This window comes from Penicillium taxi, assembly GCF_028828555.1.
Source record: "Penicillium taxi strain IBT 34144 chromosome Unknown utg000005l_segment0_segment0, whole genome shotgun sequence".
NCBI lineage: Eukaryota > Fungi > Ascomycota > Eurotiomycetes > Eurotiales > Aspergillaceae > Penicillium > Penicillium taxi.
In genome coordinates, this window is record NW_026643207.1 from 3,022,821 (window position 1) to 3,035,911 (window position 13,091).

Below are 13,091 nucleotides of genomic sequence, written 5' to 3' on the forward strand. Positions count from 1 at the left end.
AATTGTCAATTCTTGGAACGAAACACATGGCAGTCAACAAGCTAAGTAAAAAGTCAACCTTGACCGAGGGCTCCGTAGCCTAATTAGGTATAGCCAGGGGTATACCGCTCTTTATGGGTTGACCATCCGCTGTCCACGGGTTCCGCACCGTTGGAAAATTCATGTGGAGTTCTTTCGGAGAAAAAAAAAAGGAGACTTTGGACTTCAACTTTTCATTTATTCATAATTTTTTTTTAAATTTTATTTGATTTGAGGCTTTTCCATTTGGCTTACAAAGTAATGTAATAAAGGCCATCAATTCGAGACGCTTCAATCCACTTGCCGCTTTCGGCATTTGATATCCCTTTTTTTTTAAGCTCCGTACCTGGCGGCTCATGACAGAAAGTACGTGCCCGTTTTTGTCTAGGGTAAAGGATTGGGCTTTAGTGGCGGGACTAATGTAGGTTCCTCACACCGTTTCTCGCACCAGGATAGCTAGTCTGACGAAATATGTACTTAGGCGATGTAACTATGGCCCAAGTACGTACCTAGCTCTACTTCAGTCTACTCCGTACTTTCCCCATGTTAAACGGATATTGTGACTCTCGCATACAGAGTAGAGTTTTCAACTCATCAGGGTCGAAAAGTGGAGGACGTGGACATATGGACATGTTTCAAAATGAAGATCCACATACTTCAACCTTCTTCAATATTCTGGAAAACCTAATCCCGAGGACCCGAGGATTCCGTAGAGGGGTCGAGTTGGGTGGAACTGAAATCCATGATCAGGACTTTAGCACTCCTTACGCAGTTAGGAGTACAGCAGCGTCATCCTTCAGACTTCAAAATTATGAACTCGACCGAGACTATCAAGACATGACCGAGGCTATGACATGATCCGTCTTAGACTCCTGGTAGGATCATGCCGAGGAACCATGATATACTTTTCAGGCGTACCTAGACAAACTAAAACTTCTTCAGCAATTTTAATCTGGACCTGGAAGGAACTTGAAGGATGACGGTGTAATTGAATCATTCCATGCATGTCATGAAGACTAAAATTTGTCTGGATAGTAGACCCCAAACACCATGCATGCATCCAATTTGGGATGTCAATTGAATAAGCTAAAGCATCCCTATGTACCCCTGCAGAGGCCCGTTCGTCAGTAGCAGGGGTCAATATCGGCGCCATGAATCCTGAGCAAAAGCACTTGCGTGACATGCATGTAGAGGTGTGACGAAGAACAGCCTTCTTTTGGCCTAGAGCATAGTACGAAATCGCGCGCATCAACGGCATTTCACACAGCCTTCTTGCAAGAGCATGCAACTCTACAATTTAGACATGTGTTACAGAATAAGGTCTTGTGGACGATCAGGCCACCCACGGCTAGCGGTAGCCGTAGTATGCGGGGAAAACTCAGCTGTAAAGACTATCCGCCGGGGTTGAGAAGTTGTGTAAGGCTTTTAGAACACTCTTTGAATCAACTCAATCCTCGTCAATCCCAGTCTGTACTTGGGTAGAGATCCATTCCTCCATCAGAGGTTGCACCAGTGCCGCTGTCCCAACACTTGTTGCTCTTGGCTTGTCGCCCTTGCGGGAGATGATCAAACACAGCACCCAGCCCCAGATATTGAAGCTTTCATAGTGGGTTTCGAAGCCCATTTTCTTCTCATCGCCTGCCTCCTCGGCTGTGTTTGTCTTCACTAACTTCTTCCTCCTGGATAAGCTTTCTTCTGCCCCACTATCATCTTCGGCATGTGGAATGTCGCCCATATCAAAGTCGGGATCATTATCGCTATCGCTCCCTATGATAATATGCGCGTTATTGGGGTTGCCAGGCTCTATTCCCACATTGAGTTCTCCAGGGTCCTTTGATTTGTAAGACTTGTCGAATGATTTTTGACGCGTTAAGAGCGAATGACGAGTACGCGACTCCCGAAGGAAGATGCCGACTTCAAACTCATCTACAGCGATACGCGTTAATTAGGTTGTTGACGTTAACAAGCATAATAGCACACCTTCAACAATAACATCCTTGACTGCCTTGCTTTTTTTCTTTGCGAACATGCGCTCATTTTCCTCACGCAGCTTTGGCAGGACTAAAGGTCGAATCGCAGCGAACACCCGAGGGAGAATGGGATCACGAGGATCAAGAAGCCATCGTGTGTCCGATGGGTTTTCTAGATATATGCGACACTCGAGAACAGAATATTTACTAATTCGAAGGTAGCGACGGATGGGTGCCATGTTGACATGAACAAGTGTAGAGGTGTGCGAAGTCCAAGGTGAGCTAATCACATGTCATGCCAAGCTTCGTCAACTCATGATCTCTGATTGGATGACAGATACATTATTCATCATGATTTGAATAAAAACCATTAGGAATTTCCATCCTTCCTTCTTTCCTCGAAAAAGATTATGACACTTCTACATTATCACTTACTTCAACTACTAGTCCTCATACTCAACCGTTCCTTCATTAATAAAAACACGTGATCCATAGCCAACCACCGCAACCGAAATGGGAATTACGTCCCCAAGGTCCCCAGTGCCAACCCGCTTCTGAGTGGAGTTGTACCAGGTACCTATCATTATGTTAAGTAATGTATTCTCCCCGAAGTACCCGATACTTTCAAATTTGATGTTTCTACCAGCCAACAAGGTCCCCATTAGATTACGCATTCCTCTTCCCCCCACGTTGGATGGTCATGATATCCGAATGTTCTGTATCAAGTCAATATCTGTGCATTTAGCCAAACTCCTTGCTTCTGAAAAAAGTTCCCATTTTCCTCACTCGTTTATCGTTGCAGACCGTACTGTGAACCCTCCCAAGGTACTCGCAAACTCGAGACTTCCATCGTACTCCCAAAACCTTCACAATTTCATTTCCGATCTCTTAGACTTGATCGTATGCCCACCTTGCATCGCCAAGTCTCTTGGAAAGTTTCTGTTTGCGCTTTCGTGCGTTGAGTTCATCTGCCAGATCTGCCGGGTCTTCACCTTGGATCTCATCTTGCCAAACAAGCCCGGTTTTCTCACCGTGCTAGCAATTGGATTCTCAGTCGAGGACCTTGTGGGCTGATAGTTGCAGAAAAATACCCACATAGAGTCGTCAGTTAGAAATAACTCCCCCTCCACGTCAACTCGAAACTTTTCCCCCACTACTCTCGTTTGTCGTTTTGATCTGGTTGAATATTTTCTCGCAATCTATCAACGATCGTAAAATCTACTCGACAGATACGCAATATTCTCAATTACTGGCAATGGAGTCTTTCAACTCCTTGGTTCCACGCGAGGTTGATACATGTGCCACAGGTAATGGATACGATGGTCGACTTGGTCTGCGCATCTCTTCCATCTTTGTTATCCTGGTCGGCTCTACCCTCGGTGCAGTTTTTCCTGTGCTTACTCGGCGCTTCATTGATCGTGGAGGATTTTTCAAATGGGCATTCTTCGCTGCTAAATACTTTGGATCTGGAGTCATCGCTGCGACGGCGTTTATCCATCTGCTCGCTCCGGCCGAGTCAGCATTGAATAACTCCTGCTTGACTGGAATGATCACTGAGTACAGCTGGGTCGAGGGTATTGTCCTAATGGTCATTGTTGTTTTGTTTTTCGTGGAGCTAATGGTGATGCGATTTTCTAATTTCGACGGTGCTCACGTTCATGATGAAGAGGATAGCACTCAGAATGAGATCGAGAATACCTCACCTGTGTCGGAGGAAGAAAAAAGGAACATGCCTGGCGAAAACCACCTGGGTCACACCGTCACACACCACGATGTCGACGACGACTCAGAGGAAGACAGACCGGCGATCGAAGACTATGCCGCGCAGTTGACAGCTATCTTCATCCTTGAATTTGGAATCATATTTCACTCCATCTTCGTTGGTCTTACGTTAGCTGTATCTGGCTCAGAGTTTATCACTCTGTACATCGTCCTCACCTTTCACCAAACTTTTGAAGGACTGGGCCTGGGCGCGCGTTTAGCTCAAATTCCTTGGCCAGCGAACAAGCGCCGCACACCCTACTACTTAGCATTTGCTTTTGGACTAGCTGCACCCATTGCCATTGCTATTGGCTTGGGTGTCAGAAAGAGTTACCCGCCCACGGGACGAACAACTTTGATTGTCAACGGTATCTTCGACTCGATCTCCGCGGGTATTCTGATCTACACTGCGCTCATAGAGTTGTTTGCCCATGAGTTCATGTTTAGCGAAACCATGCGCAAAGCACCAATCCGCGATGTGCTGCTTGCCCTCTTCCTTCTCTGCCTTGGAGCTCTACTCATGGCCTTACTTGGCAAATGGGCATGATTTACGACTTTGTTCAATGATTTGCTTTGATCATATCATTTTCTTGATCGTTTGCGCGACAAAAAGAACTGGGAATTCAAGATTGTCTCTTGGTAGATGTATCCTTCCCATGTGCTTGTTATCATCGATACCCACTCTGACATATTTCGGCGTTTTGTCAATTTTTATTTCGGGATGAATTATGAGCCTGGGCATGGCGTTTGGGGTTGCTTGGACTAGTTAGATTTGAAATAGGATTGGATTCCGATCACTCGATCGAACAAATGAGATCTTTATTTCCCACGTGTTCTTGATGTAGATCATCACCTTTCCCACCAATCAAGGTTATTACGATGTATGTGGAATGTCAACATCCTAAACCGGCGCGAAAATAACTAGGTATTGTAGTACGGAATAGGCAGTTGTTCTCGGTCGCACTTCCAAGGTTTATGCGTTTGTACCAGATCTTCTACAACCTATGTGACCTAATAGCTCTTTCTCCACCTTGTATTCGCACCAATAGATAAAATCGAGTTGCTTCTATCAGCACGGATCAGATGTCATCCCTTCCCGGTCCAGATGTTATCGTGGAGTCTGCTATGAAGAGCGAGGACCCAGATACAGTGCTTACTGTCGGAGATGTCGACACCAATGTCTCGAAGCGACAGAGCCTCTCCGATTTGTTCACCATCGTGGGTTCATCTGAATTAACATTTCTGCGGACGTTTAAGCTAAACAGTTAATCAATACCTCCAGTTCTCGAGTGGATTTGCTCTTATTAGCGATGGATACCAGAACAATCTGATGTAAGTTCCAAGTCCATCAGAGTTATCAAGAATCATCCTCTCACTCCATTTGATAGGACTATGACCAATGTCCTTTTCAAAGCTGAGTATACCAAGCAGTACGTCTCGAATGTCAGCACAAGAGTATCCAATGCGCTGCTCATCGGTGAAATCATTGGCCAAGTCGTCATCGGGTAAGATCAAGGCACAGCTCCATATACGATCAAGTCTAATAGTCCTGGACCTAGTCTGACCTGCGACTATCTTGGCCGCAAATTTGCCATTGTCTTCACTACCTTGATGATCGTTATAGGTGGTGTCCTCGCTACCGCCTCTCATGGTGTCACCATCGAAGGCATGTTCTGGATGATGACTGTAGCCCGGGGTATCGTCGGCTTTGGTAGGATCTGAATACATCGAACCCCATAACTGCAGAATGCTAATCCTGGTCTTATAAAAGGTGCCGGTGGTGAATACCCAGCATCCTCAGCCTCCGCGTCAGAGTCTGCCAACGAACTGCTTCCCAAGCACCGTGGTCCAGCATTCATCATGGTGACCAACTTCCCATTGTCCTTTGGTGGTCCAATTGCAGTCTCTATCTTCTTGATTGTTCTTATGGCCTGTGGCCAAGCACATTATAGTACCGTGTGGCGCGTGTGCTTCGGTATCGGTTGCATCTTCCCACTGACTGTGTTCTACTTCCGCATTCGTATGCTGAACTCGGCACTCTACCGCCATGGTGCGATCAAGCGACGTGTTCCCTACAAATTGGTCATTCGATACTACTGGAGGACGCTGATTGGTACTTGTGGAACATGGTTTCTCTATGGTATGAACTATCTAAATATCATCTTATCATTCCGAAACACTAACATCTTGAACAGACTTTGTCACATTCCCAAATGGGGTTTTCTCAGGCACCATAATTTCATCCGTTGTCGGCAACGGTTCAATCAAGCGGACTGCAGAATGGCAACTCCTTCTCGGCGCCATCTCGCTCCCTGGAGTCTTCCTTGGCGCATGTCTGTGCGATAAAGTCGGCCGTAAGAATGTGATGATGATAGGATTTGCAGGCTATCTTGTCTTCGGTCTAATAATAGGATGCACCTACGATAAAATCAGCAAGGTAGTCCCCCTCTTTGTCGTCATTTACGGCTTGATGCAAAGCAGCGGAAATTTTGGCCCTGGAAATATGCTCGGTCTGCTTTCCTCGGAATCATATGCGACCGGTGTACGTGGTACATGCTATGGAGTCTCAGCTGCAATTGGCAAGGCAGGGGCTGCTATTGGAACGCAGGCATTTACGCCCATCAAGAATCATCTCGGCAATCGGTGGACTTTCATCATTGCTGCCATATGTGGCGTGGTCGGCATTCTGGTTACTTGGTTTTTTGTACCTGATCTGTCGGGTGAGGATTTGCAGGTGCGAGATGAGAAATTCCGTGCTTATCTGGTGTCTAGGGGCTGGGTTGGCTCTATGGGCGAGGATGATTTGATGGATGTAGCCGATTATGGCCTGCAAACCGTTGCAACTAAGGCAGTGATTTTGCCCAAGGAGGACCGTTCGTAGATTTCTCAGATTGAAGAAATAATGTTCAATCGATTCTTTAGATAGCTGAATACAAGTTCAAGGACTTAAGAAAAGTGCCGTTCTACCAATTCCAACCCTAAATGCCGACTCCGCTCGGCAGACCCACACCTCCGCAGCTCCACGTTGCATTCCTTGCTTTGACATCAACTCCCCCTTCTACACTCAATTAACCCCACAACCTCCAACATCATGCGTCTCGCCACCATCCTCCTCTCCCTCACTTCCCTCGCCTTAGCTGCCGAGGTTGGCATCGAGGTAACCCACAAAGTCGAATGCACCCGTAAGACCCAAAACGGCGACGGTGTCAAGATGCACTACCGCGGTGCACTAGAGACCATCGATGGCAAAGAATTTGACTCGAGCTTCAAGCGCAATGTGCCATTGAACTTCAAGCTTGGAACCGGTCGTGTGATCAAGGGGTAAGTTTGCCGAACTCACCTATAATTACAATAGGCCTGGCTATGAATCTAGCTAATCTAACGGTTGTCTTGTATCTAGATGGGACCAGGGTCTTCTTGACATGTGCGTTGGTGAGAAGCGCACACTTACTATTCCCCCCGAACTCGGATACGGCGATCGCAATATGGGGCCTATCCCTGCTGGCTCGACACTGGTCTTTGAGACTGAGCTTGTTGCTATTGATGGCGTTAAGAATGATGAGCTGTAAAACGGTTGACGACTTTGGGTTATGAAACTTATTTCTTAATTGTTTAATTCGTCCCTTCATTATGGTTGTGATTGAGAATATCTATCCTTGTAAATCAGATATCAACTTAGATAGGTGTATATTTCAACGTTATATTCTAAGGTTACTGGGCCTCATTTCCATCTCATCAAAGGCGCTAGCCCTGCCAACTGAAACCTTGGAATGAGATCAAAGGTGGTTGATAGCCTCTTCTTTAAGCCACTTTTTCTTTGATAGACCCCAAATATTGGAAGTTAATAGGGATGATGACCTAACTCGAGAACAAAGGGTAAGATATTGAATAAAATATACACGTTCCCTCCCTACCCAAGTGGAGGTCTGTTCATAACCGATCAATATCTACACTCCAAACACACATCTGTCCACCAAGCCATCTACAAACCACATTACCACCTTGACTAATATTCTCAACCCAAACTAAGACAACACAATACCACTATCCAAGATATTTCAACCAATGTATACAAACCACCTCAACGGAACCAGTGCCGGCCCCGGACTCTCAGAAGACGCCATAAAAGCTCTGCGCCGTATCAGAATTTGTAAAGAAATGCAAAAATCGAAACTTGGAGGATATCGTGAGGCTCTCTGTCCTTTCTGTAATCACCCAGCTGGATTAGGTGTGCAAGTTGTCAAGTTGCCGTGTGGGCATTGGCTTTGTCTTGACTGTGTAGAAGAGTGGCTTGAAAAGAACAGGCATTGTTATATGCGAGCGTGTCGTTGCAGTGTCGAGAATCCGTCTCTACCACCCGCTCCAAAGAGAGCTTACCCTCTTCAAAATCCTGTCTGGCCACTTATTCCTGGGAGAGGAGGTTAAGGTTGTCGAGGCTGAAGTATACTTTGGACTGACAGAGGCAAAACGCTTCTCTAAATATATGAAAGGTTTGCGTTGGTTGAATGGGGAATATGTACGAATTGTATCAAAATGGAAACCTAAAAAGGAGCCATGGCAGATGGATAAGACGGATAATATCGAATAGACTTCTTCCTATTCGGGTGCGGACATTTGATCTCATCTTCGAGGTAGCATCTGGGCAGGGCAAGAAGTGTATTTTTAGAGCTGGGAGTTCCAAGGTTTTTGTGGCCAGACGAGCTACTTCCAAGTTAACCAGAGAGAATTTGGGACATTAGGTGTTCAGATAGTATACCTGAGTAACTCTCCTATATGATATTTCCCAGCGTACTACTTATACAAACTAGGTAGTGATTTAATATAACGGTTTCAGAACATAGCGGATCTTAAGGATACTGCCTGTTGGGCCATAACTTCCAAAGCTGGACAACTTATTCGTCGCATGTTTCATTTGATAAGCAATACACGTTGAATGCCTGCCCCATTAAGAAGCACTTCAGTATCCCGAGAAAGTCTCGTCTCGACTCAATCTATCCGCTTTCGATGTAACAGTAGAATTAAAATAATTTTACAATCGATGAACCAATGTTTGAAGTGATAGAAACGCCCTCCAACTTTTCGCTCCCAAGTTTGAAGATGAATCTTTTGTATCGGTAGTCAAGGTTGAGGACTCCTTGATAGCTGTCGAAAATAGCCCCTAAGGGATGGGATGAAGCTGAGGATCAACTTTCCGGGATGTACTGCAAGTAGTCGTATTTTTTCATGTAGAAACTGCCCATGAAAACCCGAAGAATTTGTTGTAGGAAAGTCCATCCGCTTCTTATACTACGGGTTTGAACTACAGTCTGTAAGCCTACCTTTAGTTGATGGCTTCCGCAGGACGCACACTGGTGGTTTGAAACCTCTGGCCCTACTCAGCATGAGGTGGAATAGATGTTAAGGTCGATCATGTCTCCCGTCACCCATCCAGTTGATGAGTTTGTTTCTCGCTACTCGTTAATATTGGGCCGTGAAGCGCTTTGGGTCAAATGTCCAGAACTCGTCATCCGACGCTGGGGAGTCCAAGTTGCCATTCTGGAGGCTCAGCGGGGAGGCTTCCTCAAACGAGGAATAGTCGACTGCGTGTGCCATCGCAAAATGGCAACAGTAAGAGTGCGATGTAGAATCTGGTTGCGTAAAAGGCGGTTGAAACATAGAAGTGGAATGATAAATAAGAAGTGGTTGCAAAAGCGGTTGCTGGAGTTTGTGGCTTGTAAAGGTGGTTACTATACCTGAGCCAGCCAAATTCATAATGGAGCCATCAAAAAGAGTCCGCTGATCTGAATACTGCGGTATAACCTCATTCAGAGGTGTAATGACTTGGGAAAGTGGTTGTAGTTGAGTGGAGAATGTGACTACACAGTGAAATGATGGGAATAGCAGCGCATGTAACAGCGGCGTAGATGGAGGAGCGACATAAACAAGAGCTATTAACGTCTTTTCGCCGGCAGAGGGTGATTTTTGGTCGTAGTTGGTCAAACCCAAATCCTTGATATAGACTAGGAACAAGACTGATCACATATGGCCGCCATTGCTTTATTACTCGGGCTATAAGTGGGGTGAGAACGAGTGCGAAGGCGAAGCAGAAAAAGCTAAGTGAAGACAACCTTGGAAGAATTTGAGAAGATATTCCAGCGGCGATGAGGAAGACTCTTTGTGAAACTTCCAGTTAATTTGAGTGGATATTGCCCATGCCACATCTGACCCCGAAAACTTGAAGATTACGATTGAGAATTCGAACAAATCATCTTTGTTTTCGAAAGTTTGGCTCTGAAACTCAAGTCATATACTTGTCCTCGAGGTTGTTTGTTCTCAACGAGGTCTCCAGAGTAACCGCTATGTAGTACCCACAGGGAATAGATCTGGTGAGCAGCTTTCCTAATCACATTATTTATCATTTAGAGAAATAACATTATTCTTCAGAAGCTTTGAGTCGATAAAGCCATACTCAATACTCAAGTATATGAAAATTTCTTGTAGTCTGGCGTATATTGGGTATAGTAGGCCAAGTATATAAGGATGGCAGTGACAGATCAGTCGTAATCTACTCCGTAATCATATAAAATGGTAGCCCTTTAGTCCATCGCATCCAGGGTACCCTCATCCTGGGTATCATTCTCAGAAACCAAAATGCCAACTAAACACTCATTAAGAATGCCATCCCAATTGACCCATGGGTGAACCTCCAGGAACAATTTCCCAGAGTCCTTCCCCGCGCCGCGCAGGAGTTCCCCCTTTCCACCAGGATGGTATGGGATATAAGGGTTGATATTGTACACTTTGCCCAAGTACGATGTCCAAGCGTCGCGGCCCTTGCGTCCATTCTGTATTTTCAGCATAGATGGCGTCACGCGTAGTAGACCTTGCGGGACTCCTGCACCACGTAGTTGGCTATTAGGATTCGCTGCCAGTGCTGCCCAGTCGAGAGGGGAGTAGCCCGGGTCGAGGATCACTCTTTTGGAAGATGATGGTTTCTTCAAAGATAAGGATGTCGGCGCCAATGTACTACTGCTGAGACCGCTGCTTCCAGCGCCTGGGGGCACACGCAGTCCTGCGGCGGCGGACGGGGGCGGACGAGGAGAGCCACTGACACGGGGTGGTTGAAGCCCTCCACCTGGGGTCCGATTGGGTTGAGGTGTTGTGCAGAGGCGCGGGACTGGAGGCGGTGGCATCAAAGAAGTGTCTGTAATGGTCGACCGCTTTGGTGGGGGCATAGATGACGGTGCTGACGACTTTGCATATTGTTTTCGGGCATTGAGATCTGTCAGTACCGGTCCCTCTGCTGATTTATTGACTGCCACATTCTCTTTAGATTCCTCTAGATTCAGTGTAGGCACTGCTAGTACAGGCGATGTTGCATACGATGCTGATGCCTTTGGGGTTGATGCACTGTCATCGCCGGCCTCCGCCGACGAAGGGTTTGGGGCTACATCACTAGAGGGCTCGGCGATTGCAGCTGATTCGTGAGACGAGCGAGTCCAGCTACGTGGGAGGTAGTTGGAGATGAAATTTGCGCTCATGACAATACCACTGGACTCGATTAAAAGGCGTGAAGTGGCGTTTGGACGAGATCGGTGGTCCGTGCGGCCACCGAACATATGCTTTAAGCTTCAAGATCAATAAGCACTAGTTACCTAGGGAAATAATGATATTATGGATATACTAGGCAGATGCCTATTTCCCTGTTAAAATGCACGTAGCTCATTAAAACCCAATCGATCGTTCTTCTCATTATTTCGACCAGTATTTCTTTGGCCAACGTTTCTTAGCTCACGATAATATGGCATGTTTTCTGTGTTTCATCTAATCCTAATATCTATAGATCTACTTTCACATGGGGTACTATAGAACAGCCTAAATTGGTAGTTACAACAACCAGTGGACTTTAGACTGGAGTTCCATACCTAGAACCAAAGCGAGAGGGAAAAAAAAGCCGGCTAAATCAAAAAGCTTTCGTCGTGGGGCAAATTAGTCAGTAGATTGAGATAAGTCCATGGTTCTCATACACAAGATGGATCTAGATTGCATTCCTCGGGCAAAGGCGTTCATGATGTCAATCCACCATCACCCTATGCATCTAATATTGCAGCCCTGAGTGTCTTTATAATCAAAGGATTGTATTGTTTACTGCTTTTTCTGATATTTTCCAGGCAACTGTGAGAAACTTTCAGTAGGCTCCAGACTCGAATCATGACTACCGTCGACGCAGTTCGGATCTTCGATGTCGGAGCAGGTCAAGTATGCCTTATACCTAGCCCATTACAGCAATTACTGACATGCAGTACAGGTCCAGGGTGCTAGACCATATCAAGAGGATCGATACACAGTCCTCCAGCCGGAAGAATTCCCCGCGCAGACACATGACAAGATAGGATTCTTTGCTGTATACGACGGACAGTAAGTTCCAACAAACTCTGTTGAGAACAAATCTGACTGATCTAGTGGAACGGGGTCAGTTTCAGAACATGCCAGCAAAAACCTACATTTTCTGTTCGCTCAACGACCCGAGTTTAACAAGGGTGACTATGCCAGTGCAATCAAGGCCGCTATTTCGGACGAGGATCGTGTATTATTCAAGCAATTCATGAAAGAGAGTGAAGAATCCGGATCCACGGTAGCGGTATGTATAATCAACTTCACAGAGGGTGAGCTCATTGTCTCAAACCTGGGCGACTCGCATGTCATTTTGGCGGAGAGAGATCCCAAGACAGAGCAACCATTTCACATCGTGCGTAATGATCCTCCAATCACGAAGAGAAGAGGGGTTAATCAAGACGCTAGAGACGGGTGACAGAGGCACACAAGCCGGAGATTCCGAGTGAAAGGAAACGCATTGAAGAAGCAGGGGGTGAAGTTGTGGTACGCAGGGGGATTCCTCGAATCGGTGAGTGTACCCCTGTCTCTTGTCTCAATTATCTGAACAGGTCCCAGGCATCAGATGGCTGATAAGAGGATAGGATGTCTTAATATGTCGCGCGCTCTAGGGGACTTGCAATACAAGAACTTCAACATAGTGAGCACGTCAGAAGACGGACCCACAACAAGTTCGACATGGGGGAACTTCATATCAAATGAGCCATATACATCGAGACGAACACTTAAGAAAGATCGACGGTACATTCTCGTGATTGCCTCAGATGGTGTCACTGACCGCTTTGAGGAAACTGACATAATCCACCACGTGATAGAGCTGACCCAACAGGGAAAGCGGGCTAGTGACGTTGCTGAATGCCTCGTTAATAGATGTGGAAATCATATAAGAAGTGACAACGCCTCTTGTATAATAATGATGATAGACGGACAAGAGTCCTGACTCTTGACTCCTAAACAATCCCTATCTTC

At 46.1% G+C, this 13,091-nt stretch overlaps 8 protein-coding genes across 8 annotated transcripts; 6 read left to right on the plus strand and 2 right to left on the minus strand.

The window, feature by feature from the left end:
- Positions 1 to 1,465: 1,465 nt before the first annotated feature.
- On the minus strand, positions 1,466 to 2,227 carry N7495_008432 (uncharacterized protein; the record flags this gene model as incomplete). Its single annotated transcript, XM_057211083.1, has 2 exons — positions 1,466 to 1,944; positions 1,999 to 2,227. 2 exons carry the CDS (start codon positions 2,225 to 2,227, stop codon positions 1,466 to 1,468), a joined length of 708 nt encoding a protein of 235 aa, XP_057060626.1.
- A 346-nt stretch (positions 2,228 to 2,573) lies between these two features.
- Positions 2,574 to 3,062, plus strand: N7495_008433 (uncharacterized protein; the record flags this gene model as incomplete). The annotated part of the gene is made up of 1 exon (XM_057211084.1): positions 2,574 to 3,062. The coding sequence occupies one exon, from the start codon at positions 2,574 to 2,576 to the stop codon at positions 3,060 to 3,062; it is 489 nt and encodes a 162-aa protein (XP_057060627.1).
- Positions 3,063 to 3,243: 181 nt separating this feature from the next.
- On the plus strand, positions 3,244 to 4,296 carry zrfB (low-affinity Zn(2+) transporter ZRT2; the record flags this gene model as incomplete). Its single annotated transcript, XM_057211085.1, has 1 exon — positions 3,244 to 4,296. One exon carries the CDS (start codon positions 3,244 to 3,246, stop codon positions 4,294 to 4,296), a length of 1,053 nt encoding a protein of 350 aa, XP_057060628.1.
- A 536-nt stretch (positions 4,297 to 4,832) lies between these two features.
- Positions 4,833 to 6,630, plus strand: N7495_008435 (Glycerophosphoinositol permease 1; the record flags this gene model as incomplete). The annotated part of the gene is made up of 6 exons (XM_057211086.1): positions 4,833 to 4,967; positions 5,032 to 5,081; positions 5,138 to 5,254; positions 5,309 to 5,460; positions 5,521 to 5,889; positions 5,945 to 6,630. 6 exons carry the CDS (start codon positions 4,833 to 4,835, stop codon positions 6,628 to 6,630), a joined length of 1,509 nt encoding a protein of 502 aa, XP_057060629.1.
- A 210-nt stretch (positions 6,631 to 6,840) lies between these two features.
- fkbp3 (peptidylprolyl isomerase family protein FPR2) lies at positions 6,841 to 7,318 on the plus strand (the record flags this gene model as incomplete). Its single annotated transcript, XM_057211087.1, has 2 exons — positions 6,841 to 7,070; positions 7,150 to 7,318. The coding sequence occupies 2 exons, from the start codon at positions 6,841 to 6,843 to the stop codon at positions 7,316 to 7,318; spliced, it is 399 nt and encodes a 132-aa protein (XP_057060630.1).
- Positions 7,319 to 9,158: 1,840 nt separating this feature from the next.
- N7495_008437 (uncharacterized protein) lies at positions 9,159 to 9,388 on the plus strand (the record flags this gene model as incomplete). The annotated part of the gene is given in 2 exon segments (XM_057211088.1): positions 9,159 to 9,356; positions 9,374 to 9,388. The coding sequence occupies 2 exon segments, from the start codon at positions 9,159 to 9,161 to the stop codon at positions 9,386 to 9,388; spliced, it is 213 nt and encodes a 70-aa protein (XP_057060631.1).
- Positions 9,389 to 10,324: 936 nt separating this feature from the next.
- Positions 10,325 to 11,347, minus strand: N7495_008438 (cytochrome b5-like heme/steroid binding domain-containing protein; the record flags this gene model as incomplete). The annotated part of the gene is made up of 1 exon (XM_057211089.1): positions 10,325 to 11,347. The coding sequence occupies one exon, from the start codon at positions 11,345 to 11,347 to the stop codon at positions 10,325 to 10,327; it is 1,023 nt and encodes a 340-aa protein (XP_057060632.1).
- Positions 11,348 to 11,939: 592 nt separating this feature from the next.
- N7495_008439 (PP2C family serine/threonine-protein phosphatase) lies at positions 11,940 to 13,062 on the plus strand (the record flags this gene model as incomplete). The annotated part of the gene is made up of 5 exons (XM_057211090.1): positions 11,940 to 11,987; positions 12,037 to 12,146; positions 12,192 to 12,477; positions 12,531 to 12,633; positions 12,707 to 13,062. 5 exons carry the CDS (start codon positions 11,940 to 11,942, stop codon positions 13,060 to 13,062), a joined length of 903 nt encoding a protein of 300 aa, XP_057060633.1.
- Positions 13,063 to 13,091: the final 29 nt, after the last annotated feature.